This window comes from Clarias gariepinus, chromosome 9 (genome assembly GCF_024256425.1).
Source record: "Clarias gariepinus isolate MV-2021 ecotype Netherlands chromosome 9, CGAR_prim_01v2, whole genome shotgun sequence".
Classification (NCBI taxonomy): Eukaryota; Metazoa; Chordata; class Actinopteri; order Siluriformes; family Clariidae; genus Clarias; species Clarias gariepinus.
The window spans coordinates 34,420,001-34,435,485 of NC_071108.1; the positions used below are offsets into that span (position 1 = coordinate 34,420,001).

The 15,485-nt window shown below is 36.5% G+C and overlaps 1 protein-coding gene across 1 annotated transcript in view; it reads left to right on the forward strand.

Annotated features, from left to right (window-relative positions):
- Positions 1-11,892, forward strand: part of glt1d1 (glycosyltransferase 1 domain containing 1) — a 23,670-nt gene extending 11,778 nt beyond the window's left edge. Inside the window, exons 7-12 of the mRNA XM_053503180.1 lie at positions 2,418-2,516; positions 3,905-3,954; positions 6,006-6,049; positions 6,474-6,594; positions 8,154-8,252; positions 11,186-11,892. Of these exons, the coding sequence (XP_053359155.1) occupies positions 2,418-2,516; positions 3,905-3,954; positions 6,006-6,049; positions 6,474-6,594; positions 8,154-8,252; positions 11,186-11,332 (560 nt within the window). The 3' untranslated portion in view covers positions 11,333-11,892. The remainder of the gene's footprint in view (positions 1-2,417; positions 2,517-3,904; positions 3,955-6,005; positions 6,050-6,473; positions 6,595-8,153; positions 8,253-11,185) is intronic.
- Positions 11,893-15,485: the final 3,593 nt, after the last annotated feature.

Consider the following 15,485-nt stretch of genomic DNA (forward strand, 5'->3'; position numbering starts at 1 on the left):
TAGCCTTTTAGCTCCCAGTACAGGAATGAAGCTTGTTGAGTAGTGGTGCATTATGGGACATGGAGCTGATACGATAATGCAATAATGGCGTAGTCAAATGTATTTTCTGAGGATCTACAGCCTGGCGTGCGGCAGATGTGTGTTTTGTTTTATTGGATTTTAGCCTCACGTCTGATCGAGAGCCGATAAAATCCCCAAACTGAAGGAAATCTAGATTGAGCTGTCAGGGTCTCATCAGCGCACAACGCAACACCGCTCTATTCCTCACTTTTCCTTCATTCCGTTATAAGATGTTAGCGATGTGCTGTACGATAACGTCTGGTCTGGATTTATCTTTAAATGTTTTCGTGTTAGCTGAACAGAGCAACGTCTACAGGTACATGAGGAAAAAATTAGCAGCTGATGATTAGTCTCACTGGCTTGTATGGATGAGCTTTCTACTTCTTCTTCTTCTTCCTTTATTATCCTTCTTTGTTTCCTATTTCCATCTCCAAATGATGACTTTAATCAGAATCATATAACATATAAGTACTGGTGCATTTGTCTATAAGGATATAATAACCTTTAACTGTATATATACAGCGGCAAGAAAAAATATGTAAAACCTTTTGGAATCCACGGTTTTCTGCTTTGATTTGTCATAAAAATGTGATCTGATCTTCATCTACAGTAAGTCAAGACTATTGACAAGTTTGCTTTTCAAAGATTTTAGAGATTCACCAATCTACTGTTAGGCAAATGGAGACACTGGGACTGTGGATATTTTACCAAAAAGTGGGCGCCCAGTCAAAATGTCCCGCAGAGCACAACGGAGGCTCATAAATTAGGTAAAGAAACATCTCCAGGTGACAGCCGAAGATTTGAAGGCATCATTGGAACTGGCTAACAGTACAGTACATTAAACAAGTAGCATGTCCATGGCAGGAAACCACAAAGGAAGCCGCTGCTTACTGAAAAGAACATTGCTGCACATCTGAAGTTTGCGAAAGAGGCCACTGATACTCATTGGCAAAATGTAAGATTTAACTTATTGCAGCACTAAAAAGTAAAAAGTGCTCTGCATATCATCATGGTGGAGAAAACATCATGATTAGGACCTGCATCAGGGCGTGGCCAGTTTGCAGTCATAGAGTGGAAGATGAATTATTATTATTATTATGAATTATATTATAATCATTATTTCCAAATTCTCACCTGAGAATGTCTGTATGGATATACATGGATCTGGATCTCTATATGGATGTAAATGGATTTCTTCTTTTTCTACAGTCATATTGATGTGCACTTTGGTCACTGTTTCTCATTTGACTGAAGAGGTTTAACTTCTAATCTGTCTATTAAGCCTGATTTTAACCTTAAGATGATTTCAGTGTCATGTCCTTTAATGTTGCACATCCTTTATATATATATATATTAGTAAGCTCCTAGGACAGTAACAGAATAGACCAGGTTAACCTGCCGTCTCGACAACCCTTGACTTTTTGTGTTGTCCTTATAATCCTGTGCATGATTTTCCTGTCAAACCCTAATGTCTGAATTGCTGAAGGTATTATGGGATTGGATGCTTATCTGCAGAAATGAATTTCTTTCCCTTATCTTAGCTTTATCTCTCAGAGAAATGAGTTACAGAATCACGGTCATTTGGGGCATGTCCCATTTCAGCAAAGTCTGTCTCAGACATATTTTCATGTGTTTCAGGCTGCTAGCATTGGTCATGGGATTAAAAGGGATTAGCGCCCCTGGTCCAGCAGTCGCTGACCCCAAACGATTCCAGATCGCTTTAGGAAATCGTCCTCACATCAGCAAAAGTTCTTGTCGTCCCTAGAGACTCTGTTTCTAGGTTGTGCTAACCTTCAGGGTCAGGATAATTAACATGTGCACAGCTTTCAAGGGTCAGTAGATCAGATCATAGTTTCAGCATCTGCACCGGGTTTCTAAAGTTCTCACTTGGTCTGGTTGTGGACACATGCTAATCAACTAAAAGGTTCTGGATTTAATTAAACCTTTGTTTCATTACATTCGCAAATTAAAGCTATTTAAAGTACTAAGACCACGATTGAACTCGCCTAGCAGAGCGTGAATTGCTCTTATTAATTAGCTAAAACGTTAATTAGCAAAAATGTAGGGTTGCTAGCTAACGTTATCGACTGGCAAACATGTCACCGACCATACTGGAGCCTGATTTTGTATCATTTTCTGAGTAGCAGCTTGTAAATAACTGTGAAAAACCTACTGTACATGATAACTTTATTTATGATCAAATTTGTGGAGCCATAAAACTAGCATCTAGCATTGTGACCAAATTACTCAAAGCAACAATGATCCCCCTAAAATATGCTAGCTATTTAATGCTAAGTAATGATGATAATAATTTAGCACAGACACTGATGGAGTATTTCATTTGTTTGGGTTTGCAGGAGTGTGTGTGGATCGAGTAGATGACCTACGCGTCTTCCTGTTAGTGTGTGGACTTCGAAAAGTGAAGGACCCCCTCTACCTGCTGAATGCCTTCTCAGGTACACCATCACACACTCAGTCCTGTAAATGTGCTGCTTTTAATTTTTCCCTTTACGGATGGAAATTTAGTAGCTAGCGGCTAATAGCACATTAGTTAGTTAGCAAGCGACTCTGAACACAGTACAGCGAAATTTACCTGCAATGCAATGGGTTCTACAGTATGTTTATGGTGTCTTGTGTTACCAATACTTCTATGTTCTTAGTGTCCTATGGTGCAATAGATCCAAGACCTTATATTACTATATAAAGTTACTACTCCTTTTGTGTCCTATATTTTCAGGCTTTTTCCATCTTGTGGTTTTAGGTTCTTAGGGTCCTGTTTTCCAAGAGTCCTTTCTTTCTAATACCATTCATTTGTATTGTCTTGGGTACTTAGGCTTAAGTAATTGTATGGTCCTATGTTTCCATGGTCTAGTTTATAGGTGCCTTTGCACCTGGGGGCCTATAAACTTATAGGTCTTATGCTTTTTATGTTTTTTGGCTGCTGTGGTACCTGTGGTCTATGGTCCTTAGTCCATGGTTCTAGGGTTTTCTGGTTACCGGTTACCAGGATTTGCCAGGATTCTACATTCCACAAGTCCCACATCTATAGGGTCCTGTAGTCCTTTTTTTCCCTTTCTTTTTCAGGGTCTATGTTTTTATAGTCCTCAGTTCCCAGGGTTCAGTATGATTCTCAGGTTTTATATTTCTTGGGTTCTATTCCTATATGTTTATTAGTCTCTTTAGGTCTGTGGTTTCTAGTTCCTATATTTTCCACAGAGTCCACAGTTCCCAGAATTCTGTTGGACCCCTTGAGGTTCCTATATTTCAGGAGTCCTATGTTTCCAGGGTCCTATATTATCATAGTCCCAAGTCTCTGAGTTCCCTGTCCCCAGAATTTTGTATTCCAAGGGTCTTATGCTCATTGGGTTTATGTTTTTTTGGTTATATATTTTCAGAGGTCTCAGTTACCAAGATTTTGTATTTCCAAGGGTCTTACGTTCTTACAGTATAATACTTCGTTACATTACTTACTTTTCCAGGGTCTATGTTTTCAAGCTATTTTCAGCACCCTCTGTTCCCAGGGTTCTGTATAATTCTGGTCTCAGTGTTTCTGTTTACAAGGTCCTATACCAGTGTTTCTTAGACCACGTGATACTATGTTTTCAGGTTCTTTAGTTCCCAAGATTCTGTATTCCGAGTGTCCTATATTTCAAGGCTCCTATGATTCCAGCATCTTATATTTTTGTAGCCCTTACTTACTTACTAAGGGTGCTATGTCCTAAAAAAATATATATCTGTTGATAACAATGACCTCCTGAACTTGTCTCCTGTGTCTCTGCATGAGTGTGTGCGTGTTCTGTCTTATTTACATGGCTAATCCTCTGCCAGATCTTGTTTCCAATAGAGTGGCATTCCCAGAATCCTCGGGTGATCCTTATCATCATCGGTCCAAAGGTGAGCACAAAGTATATGGTGTGTGTGTGTTACTGAAGCTGTGGCCATAGATCTGGTATTTGCATGTCTGCCTGAAGCTAAATGAATGTACCGGCTAGAGAGTAATCACAGCAAGAATCAAAATTCACACTACTGATATCCACGTGCAGCCAGGGAAGGTTAGGAGCTCACCACGAGTCTGTGTCAGAACATGCGCCGCTTCAGATCTTGGATTTGGCATTTGGTCTATCAGCAAGCCTTTGATAAGGTCACGGTTCTCCAGGAGGATCATCCTGGGCCAATCACATGCTCAGATAGCTCTTTGAATTAGCATAAAATCTCTGAGATCAGATCTGACAGAAATCAGTTCTTCTGAAGTATGTTCTGGCAGGAGAGAGGCTGCATAGATATTTTTCTCACACTGCAATGGATTCTGTGAGAAGTTTAAAGCCTGAAGTTGGATTTTATATGAAATCGACTAAATGTCAGGATCTCAGCTTGTTCATCACCACCTAGTGCTTGATACTTTCACCTCGTGTTTTGAGATACTTCTGGAGTTTTAACAGCGTAAACAGTTCTTCCAATAATGTAATCCCTCACCGCCTACAGATCGCCCCCTGCTGCTGGAGTCCAGTATGTTCCTAGCATTCATCACCCCAAGTCGAGCTCGTCATATACAGTATGGGGTCGTCATTGTCAACTATAGGCTTTTATCCCTCATTTGTGATTCATTGTTTTTATGAAGATTTTAGGTTTTAGTTTTTTCTCAAGTTGTTGTTGGTCTTTGGGCTGGTCCTATCGAGGGGTCGCCGCAGCAGACCATCAGATCTGCACACAACTTGGCATGGGGTTTTATGCTGGACACCTCTTCCTGATACAACCCTCCCGTTTAATCCAGGCTTGGGACCATCACTGCATTCAGTGGCTGGCGATTAGTTTATCTCGAGTATTGCTCACCATGATATATTTTGGAAATTCCATGTTCTATGACTTACACAAAGGCGGACTTGCATCATAATTAATTAAACGGAGCAGAAACCTCAGTTTGTCTAAAATCCGATATTCTCAAATGCGTTTCTCATCATACTTTCAGTTTTGCTTATCAGCTTTTTTTTTTTTATTACAGGTTGACCTTAAATCTTATTTACCCTGTGCTTATTTTAAGATTTTCTAACACTGAAGGCATCTGAAGATGCTGTAAAGGTCAGAAGAAGACCTGATTACGACTCTGATTTAGAGTTTAGAGGTCTCTGAGGCTCAGTACAGTTTTCACATTTTCTAAAATAGTTACAGTAAACATTATTTAACCTTTAAACTCCAAAGAACCACAGATAGTTTTACATCACCTCTTCCAATGTTAATAAGACCTTAGAGCAGAGAGGAATTCTGGATTCTGATTGGTCAGAATTTAGGGGTTTATTTATTATTTATTATTTTCTATCTCCAGAGCAGGTTTATGTTAATGTGCTGCTCTGATATGTTATTATCATAGTAACAGCAGACAGTCAGTGTTAACAAGTGTAAAGAAAATAAATAATGTTTAATTGTCAAGACGGTGGCGTTTTCTGTAAGGAGGTGGTTATTTAATATGCATGGAAGGACTCTCTAGTAGTGATGGAAATCACCAGGGATGAACCGATACCGTATTATCACGATACCTCAGTGCCGATTCATTTGTATTGCGATTCTGTGTTATGATTCTATAAATATTAAGTTTTTTTTTTCCTGATTTCATTACAATTCTAGTTTTAGCAAATCGTTCACTCCTACTACACACTATGCCGTGCTGTCTGCCAGTAGATGAAAAGTATATAGTGCCACCTGTAGGATTATAGAGGAACTGCAACATATTAATATCTTGATTTAAAATATGTATAAATAAAAGAAAATACTTTAAGACATCGATTTTTAAACTCAGTGTGGTTATACATGAATTGCAATAAGTAATTGAATAAATTTCTCCCCCAGTCTCCAGAGTCAGTGTAAAAGGTCTATAATTTTTTTTTCTCCAGCAGAAAGCATGTCATTTTTGTTTTACTCACTTTATTATTTATTTCTTTATTTTTTTGTAGATCGACCCTGTACTTAGCAAAGAAGTTGAAGAGTGTGTGAAAAGGTAAAGCTCTCTCCTCTTTCATCTTTACACTTCTTTTCTTTGACTTTCTTCTCACACTCGACTCTTTATCTTTAACAAAGTTCGCCAGAAATTGTCTTCACACTTTGAGTTTTTTTTTTTTTTTTTAACAGCTTTGGGCCCCTCACATGAAATTGGTATTCAAGTGTGTGAACTTATCTCTGTGTACGCCGATTTTTCGCCCGAGTGAAATTGTAAACAAGCTGGCTATAATGCATGGAGGATGTCGCGCTATCGGACTAGCATCTTAGCCCAGAGTGTATTGCGAGATCGTGTGGGAAAGTGATAAGAAAGTTTTTTAAATCCTGAGAGCCCAGTATGCACGTGTACAGTCTGCTGTTTTGCTTCTTTCTAGAACTTTCCATTGACAGAGTATGTGTGTGTGTGTGTGTGTTTGTGATTGTAGATGTGCCGGAGTGTTTTTAGCAGCGGAGAGGAATCAGGAGGAACTCCACGCCGCCATGAGGAACTCCTTCGCTGTGGTCAACTCGTCTGTCTCTGAAGGCATGTCCGCCGCCATATTAGAGGTTTGTAGCTTCAGAATGAAATACTGTATGAGGTGCAGACTGTGTAAGGCTGGACCCCTGACTGCTTCCTAGGCTGGCTCATTCTTAAGATTTCATTAGCTTGAATATTGAGGTTTTTTTTTTTATTATCTGAAAAAAACTTGCACAACATGATAAGCAAAATAGTAATAATAATAATAATAATAATAATAATAAGTTTCCCTTATCATCACTACAATAACCTGAAGAAAATTAAGAAAGATTAAGAAAGGGTTTTTTTTTTTATATTTTTTTAATGTACTATAGTCTGCAGCAAAATAGGAAATAGGTGCTTAAAGTAAATTGTGCATTTTGTTATCTTTACCAATTAAGGATTTTTAAAAATATTATATTGCATGTATTAATTTCTTTAACACCTAGTACTGGAGTTGTGTAGTAGCAGCTCAGGTCACAGGTCTAAGCCAAGTTGTAATTTTGAAAAACACAAGCCATGATGAGGAACTTTAAAACAGTTTTTATGTAATAATAATTGCTAATTACTTTTTTAATTCTTTGTTTATGATATTATAATTAAGTATAAAGCTGTAAAAATTTTGACAGTTATGATTTTTTTCCCCTACTTCCTTTTTTTGTGTAACTGTGAACTTTTATTTTCTTTTTTTTTTTTTTTACAAATAATTTATTAAATAGTTAATTAAGTAATTAATTAATTAAAGAAATGTATTACATTTTACTCAATAAGAATTGATCCGTCTTCAAATTGGTCTGTATTTAGCTTGTAAATGTACCATTTGGTATTCAAATTTATTCATCATAGCTAACAGTAAATAATTGTACAAATGATCTCATTAAAAGGATGTTTTCCAATATTAATTTATTACCTCATTTCTAAAAAAAAAAAAAGAAAAAAACTAAAAACCAAATACTTTAATTTTTGACAAACTCCCCATAAATTCCCGACTATGAGAATATTACCTAACTAAACCGCAGCCTTTTGCGATTAAATAATCGCACTGGCCCATAATCACGACTTTAGAATATTATATAATAATACATTTTACTTGTGCAACACTAATGTAATATAACATAATGTAAGTGTAAAGACATTATGCAACAAAACATACCTTGTTAATATGTTGTTTAAATAAAAGAAACTGTATATACTGTTAATATTGTTATATTTTACATTAGTATTTGGGAGTTTTTTTTTTTTGGAATATTCTTTAGTAAAACTAGAAACCACTATTATAAGCCTTAAGGATCAAATCAGCAGTCTAATCTCATACCTGCAAAAAAATATTGTTAAAAATCCTGCTTTGCCGCACAGACCTAATGTTTTTTATGGTAATCACGGTGTTATCAGTGTGTTCAGCAGTAATCTGGTTTATCTACAGCAAACACCAGAGAATGTATTCAGGGATTAAAGCACTAATTATGTCCATGTTTTTTCTTCACCCTTGAATTGGAGTTATCTGATTATAATTATTATTATTATTACACAGTCCACATATCCACAGTAACACCTAGTGTGGTGTGTGTGTGTGTGTGTGTGTGTGTGTGTGTGTGTGTGTGTTTACCAGGCCATGGATTTGCGCGTGCCGGTGTTAGCGAGGGATATTCCCGGGAACGCGGCGATCGTCCGACACGAGCACAGCGGGCTGCTCTACTCGTCCCCCGAGGTGAGACTTACAAACTTCGGTTTGTCTGTGATCTGATCCAGAACAGAAAGAAGGTTATGTGTTCATGTCGTCTTTGATAATTAGAGAGAAAATCTACTGTATCTCTGGGCATCGAGGCACTGAAACCATCCAGGGAAAATATTCCTCTTCGAGTTGTTTATGCATACATAACTACAAATAAACGCACTCGTGTTGATACACAGGTTTCCACACACACTGGATGCTCAGTTATCTGTAATATGGAGCACTTAGTCAGAGATAAGCGTGAGTCCTGTGAGCCAGAGCTGAAAATGATGAATTACATGGTTTTCAGATGAGTTTTGGGGAAGCTCTTAGTAGATCTGCTACATGTTCTGATTTATAAGGCTGCGTCTTATTATTTATTCATAGATCATATTTACATTAATGTTCATATCCTCTGGAGTTTGTGTAAAAGTACATACAGCATCAGCTGACCTCAGACACCCCGTGGTTCCATAAGGTAATACAAGTGTTCAGGTTTAAAAAAACAACAACAGGAAAAAATAGATATAACAAATAAAATTTTACTGTTTTAATCTTTTACAGTCACATTATCAGGGGTTAGAGAGGGATTTCTGGATTCAGCCTAGGGTTCGAGACAAGTTCCACAAACACGCAGTGCTTTTATTCACAGCAGTGCAAACAGCAGCATCTTTTCAGTTTACTGAATGGTCAGACAGACTATTTGAAATCCCAGTGGATCTACGAAGTGGCCCAAGACGGGGCGCAGGTCCAGCTGGTGTAATTCGGTGCGGGGTGAGTCCTCATGGCGAGCCGAGCAGGCAAGGCAACCTGCCAGAGGAGCTGTCCTAGGTGCTGAAAGCTCTGTGAATCCCCTTTCGAGCATGGAGATGTCTGATGTAAAGAGGCACTGGCGATTCGGAAAGACAGAGAAGTGATTATTGAGGAGACAGCATGTTGTTTTAAAGATGACATAACGTTATCAGATGTCTTTTCTTTGCTGAAACTGCCCAGAAGTGGGTGGGACCATGGCGGACCGACGTTGTGCTGTCACATGCAAAAATTCTAAAACAGTGTATACATCAAATTATAGGCAGCAGCTGTGATTTTATATAGGGATTACTCTGTCAACTTTAAGAAATAAGTTTTAATAAAAATAAGAAAAAGATTATTCTACTTATACAACAGTACAAGGAACATTTTTGTAAGTATTGGCGCCCTAGATAACAAAGGAACGGTAGTGTATGTTCAGGGTAACTGATGCACTGCAGCGGCTGAGCTGAATATTTATCACATGCCATGATTAGGTAGCGTTATTTTAATGTTTTGTAATTTTCAGCTTTACCTTTTATGGACTTTTGGTGGTGTGGCTATGGTAAATTAGCTGAGTTATGCTGATTGATGTTTTAGGATGAAAATGGGTAAATCTGGAGGGTGTTTTTAACTCAGCTATGACCATGAAATATATTTACACACAACTTTACTAAAATAAAGGACATAAAATATAAAATATAAAGACACTAGTGTAAGACCCTCACTGAGCAGATATGATGAGAGTAGTAGAATATTCCCCCTCTCTCTATTTTCTCTCTCTCTCTCTCTGTGACTTGATTTCTGATCCCGCAGTGTCCCATAGACAGAGACTCATTATAAGCAATGAGAGAACAGTTTCATTGTAAACTAGACTCTGATGTTCTCGCGGGTTCTTGCGTCCCGCTGAGATCAGAACGATATCACGAGCCTCACGGCACGGCACGCTGGGAAACGCAGATCCTCTCACGAGATCATGGATGAATATTAGCTTCTCACACACAGAGACAGATATCTACCTCAGTACTCAGGGATAAGATTACGCAGCGGGGAGTGACGGAGAGCTTTAAATGTTAAGCCGTGTTAAAAAGAAACACACACAGACACACACACACAAAAGAAAGGTCTGATTGGTACATTATAGAGAAAGAAATCAGCTGAATGAGAGAGTAGATAAAAACAAAAGGGTGGAGATCATCAAGAGCTTTAGAAGAATATTATAAAGAGAAACGTGGCACTTTTCCCACAGAGAGGAGTCGCAAATGTCTGTGTAGTCGTGAAGAGCGAGATGGACTTGATGGCATTAGCAAGATTTATGCTAATGGTGTTAGCATCAGGGTTTAAGCAGCATTCCACCTTCCTGTAATCTGGTTATGAAAATCATTTAAAGCTATAACAGGAATAAATACATTTAAGAAGTTTAATCAGATCTGATCAGATTTTAATTCACTTGTTTTTATTAAGAATAAAATAAAACACACACACACAACTCGGAGGAGTTACCAGGTCATCATCAACACAGGGATAGCGTCTTAGAAATAATAATAAAAAAAAATTACAATATAAGGATTTATTTATTAAAGATTGATTTCATACTTTTATTTTTTAAGTTTAACCTTAAAATTTTTGTTCCTGTTCTCACTTACGTTATAGCAGCTATAAACACCCATTCCATCTCCTGCCTTTTCCTTTTTTCTCTCTTTTAAATCGAATAGATACAAAACCTAGTGACTATTATAAAGCACTGACACTGGAGACTCCTTTCTTTAGTGTTGTAGTGTTTTTAATATAAAAAACATACTACACAACTAAATTAGCTGTGTTGTAAACATTAGGTAATTTATAGCGAATAGATTTATTACCATAAGCACATGAAGCAGGGACTATAAGATATGTAACATATACACAGCTTAGTACTAGAAGATCCTGGTCCACCGCCCCTTAGGTTGATGGTCCGAAAACTACAGTTGTTTCAGATTTCAATTTAATCCGAGGGTTTCAAACAAAGCTGAAATAATTTCATTTCTTGTGAACGATTGAGCATCCAAACATCATTCAGATGTTTTAAACGTTTTGTAGTTCTGCTCTCATGGTATTACAGAGTATTTATAATATTTGGATCATCTCTTGATCTTCTGTAGGAGTTCGTGCTTCTGTCTAAGAGACTGCTGAGTGACGAGGAGCTTCAGGAGACCCTGAGAACCAACGGTAAACGCTACGTTATGGAGAGACACGACCCTGCGAGAGAGAGGACGACGTACCAGGAGCTGGTGAAAAAACTGCAGTAGTTAAAGAACTTCAGAGCAGCTTCACTGCTTTCCTGGTTTCTTAAATCTTAGTTCAAGGAGAATATTTTAAAGTTCACATTTTCACTTTACACACATGATGGCTTTGATACGGGTCAAAGGAACAAACATCACATACGTTAGATTTTTAGGGATGATGTGTTAATCTGTTAATAATAACCAATGCTTTATATTAAGCATTAGTTTAATTGCAAAGATCAACTGCTTTTTGAAGTAAATAAATTAGGTTTTTTATAAATGCTCTGTTTCATTGCACTAGGAAAAGATTTTCTTTTTATGTTTACATTGCAGGAAAGGAATTGTTGTCTAAGCTAATAGTTTAGCTATTTCAGCAGCTTGGATCACCATTACTGCCACTTTAGAACTCTACAAAGAGTTTATAAAACCGTACACCAGGGTCTATTTCATCCTGTCTAGCTCTAAAGACAAAACAAAGATCAAGATCAAATAAAAAATCAGACATAATTACCCACATGACTTGGTGCTAATATTACGTTTTAGAATATTTTAGTTGTTGAAATCTTCCGTTTATATCTTAAGTACCTAATACTTTACAATATTACTAAATACTTTACAATATTATTAAATATATATATGTCTATTCATAAGTTTTGACCCCCTCATTTCTTCACATTTTGCTTCCAAAGCTCCAGATTTTCTTGTATTTTTAAGGAATGGTTCTCCAGGTTTCCCGAAGGACTTTTTTTTTTTTTTGTCTAATTTTCAGTCCAGTCCCTGTACCCGAGCAGTTTCAGAGGAATGTTTTTTGTTTGTTAAGCCACGCAGTGACCTGTGAATCACTCAAGCATAAAAACATCTAACGTAAGACATAAACCAGTGAGAAACAGGTGCAGCTGATGACAGGTATTACAGTCGTGTCTCATGAACCGGTGATCAGGCTGGTGATTCGTATATAGGTAGCCCTCGACTTAAATGAGTTCTGTTTCGGGACCACGTTCATAAGTCGGATTTGTTTGTAAGCCTGACAAAGTGAGTCTTATACACCTTTGACATAAATATACAATGTTAAGCATATCAATCCACTTGATTAAATCTGTCCCCATTCCCCACACTGCCATCATGTGGCCAAAGACCATAATCGCAACTAAGGAAAGGAATCTCATACATGTGAAACTGGCCTTTAAATCACGAGGGGACGCCATTTTGTCTCAGAGCTGTCTTCCACTGTATTGGACTGTGGACTGAGGATTTTCCAAAATTAGGATTATTCATCATCAGGACAGCTTCACAGGACAGACATTTTCTATCATCTTGCTCCCAGACTGATTCATTGAAACCGGTGAAGCCGACTCATTTCTCCCGCTCCCTCACACACACATACAACATACCGGACTTTAGACATTTTATACATTCACTTACACACTGAAAATATTGTACATAATTGTAAATATTGGTATCTGGTGCACTGCAGTGTTTATTTTTTGTACAATACACAGGAGTTACTTCCACAATTTGTTCTTATCTATGGATGTTTGTAGAACTGTTTGTATCAGTGGAAGTTCATAACTCGGGTCACGGACTTCCTGTACTGGTGATGCTAAATGCTGAGGGGAAATGAGGTTGCTGCTGTGGTGGTTACATAAACAACCAGTTTTTAAAGGGTAATTTTTGGTACTTAGCAGCCTGTAAAAGCATTTTTTTTTTTTATCTTTTAATTTTACCTAATGATAAGAAATGGGGGGGTCAAGACTTTTACACAGTACTGTATATACTTCTGGACAATTAGACAGTAGAACACGCCGTAGACTAGACTGTACTGGCCGTACACACACTCTTTTGTGCTTTGGTTGTCCCGTAGGAGGAATCCTGAAAGTGTTTATAGAACCCTACATCAAAGACATTTTCTTCCAAATAAAACCCTTTAATGTTTACTTAAATCCCCTAATGAATCTTTAATTCTAATGATTTTTTTAAAGAACCCTTAAAGAATTCAAGTATTAACTGCCCAGGTGTGCCGTACCAACTCCAAATTATTGCTTATTATTTTCTTTTTGATATTTAGAACCTGCCATAAGTTTAACATTTAGCTGTTGGTTAAGAGCTTCTGGATGTTCAAATGATTTCCACTGATAAAAAAGACATATTTGGTGGGATGCATTAAAGTTAGATACGTACAGTACATGTGATGTATGTACTGTAATGTATCTAAAAAGAAACATAAATATCTTACTAGATATCGAATTTTAAGAGTTTAAAGGTATTTCTTTTTTTCATGAGACACGACTTTAATACACAGTAGTTCCACCCCAGTGGTTGACAAGTCTGCTCCTAGAGAGCCGACAAACCTGCAAAGTTTAGCTCCAACCCTAATCAAACACAACTGAACAAGCTAATCAAGCTCTTTACTAGGATTACTAAAGCTCTCTAGGACCGAACTTGCCTACCCCCGTCCTACCCAGAGGGACAGCAGAGGAGTTATGTGTCTGAATTAAAAGTTTATGTTCTGGCTCAGTACCTTATTTATTATTTATTTCTAATAGTTAATAAATAGTAGCTATAAATGACAATAAAGATTGAATAAAATAATAATGTAATTTTTACCAAAAGTGATGTGATTAGGTACAAAATGTGAATTTATGAATGGGATTTCCATGGCAACCAGTTTATAGGTCTGGGATTTTACTGCTTAAATTCTGTAGAGTTTATACAGTAAAAAAAAAAAAAAAAAAAAAAAAAACCTGATGTGATCCAGTGAACTTTTAAAGAACCTTATTTATTTCTTTTTTATTTCAATAACTCCCTTAAATGTGCTGTACAAACCCCCCAAATCATTGCTCAGTGTTTTCTTTGTAATGTCTCGAATCTGTCAGGAGTTTAATATTTAGCTTTAAGAGTTTTATGTTGCTTGGATATTCAAGGGTTCTCAATAAAATAAAAAAAGAACAAATTTCTGGTAATACATGACAATTATAGGGTTCTACCCAGAGGGAAACCGGGTTTCAAAAATAAGAGTGGATGTTCTGTCTTAGTACCTGATATTTATATTTGCTCTAGTTTGGTGTTAAATGCCTCTAAATACCAAGCAAAAGACATATTTTAATATAATATCTAATTAAAGTAAAAAAAAAGTAAATATATTTGTTAGCCAATTATTTGTGATATGATAATTAGGAACTAAATATGAATGTAGGAGTGTCTGAAATCTTTTCAGGTTTCGGGTTTTACTCTTTTAAATTATGTACATTTTTTCTGTAATATAAATCCAGATCAACCATGAAGAAGGATTTACAGGAATTTCTTGTAGTAAGAAAATCTTGTAGTAACTTGTAGTTTTTGGGAATAAAATGTACATGCAGTGGGTTTTTAAATGTAAATGCTGTAAATGATCAAATAAATGTTTTTACCCTGTGTATTTATTCATTATTCTGCTGAATGCAGTCGGTTCAGGCCTGTCTCCTGACTGCACTGCATATTTACAATAAAGGGTGTTTTTTAAAAAAAAATAATAAAAAGCCTCCTCTTCTTTAATATACTCTTATAAAATGTGTAGATGGCTTTTAAAAACAATATGGTATAAATGTAGTATTTTATAGGCTTCGTCAATAAAAGATCAACCAGCTCATTAAATATATTAAATCATGATCAGTTATTGTCTTCGGTTATTTTCTTTTTTTTATGTTTCCATAAATCTAGTTAGAATAAAGCAGATTTGTTTTAGTTTATTTTAGTGAAATAAATGTATCTTTTTTAGTGAATGAAGCACTTTAATACAGATGATAAATTGTATTGAATTGGTTACTGAAAAAAAAGGTCTCCTGAAATTCTTGTATTTAGGGATTGATAAATTTTAAATAGATGAAGAGATCAATACTACATAAATATCATGTGAACGTCTGGACTTAAAATACAATATTGTGTTTTTTCTTCTTTTTTTTTTTCACGGACCACAGATTGGCCCTATTCTAACGTTTCTATTCTAACGACCTATTCTGTGTCAGTGCCATCACATGATTGGCTGATTAGATCACTGAATAAATGAGCAGATGTTAAATAGTAAGTGTACATACACATCATTTAGGTCTTGATTAGTATCTGTAAACTATAGTAATATATTTCCAACCTTTATAAATGGGATTTTATTAATTTTTTCCAGCCAACTTAGTTTCTATGACCT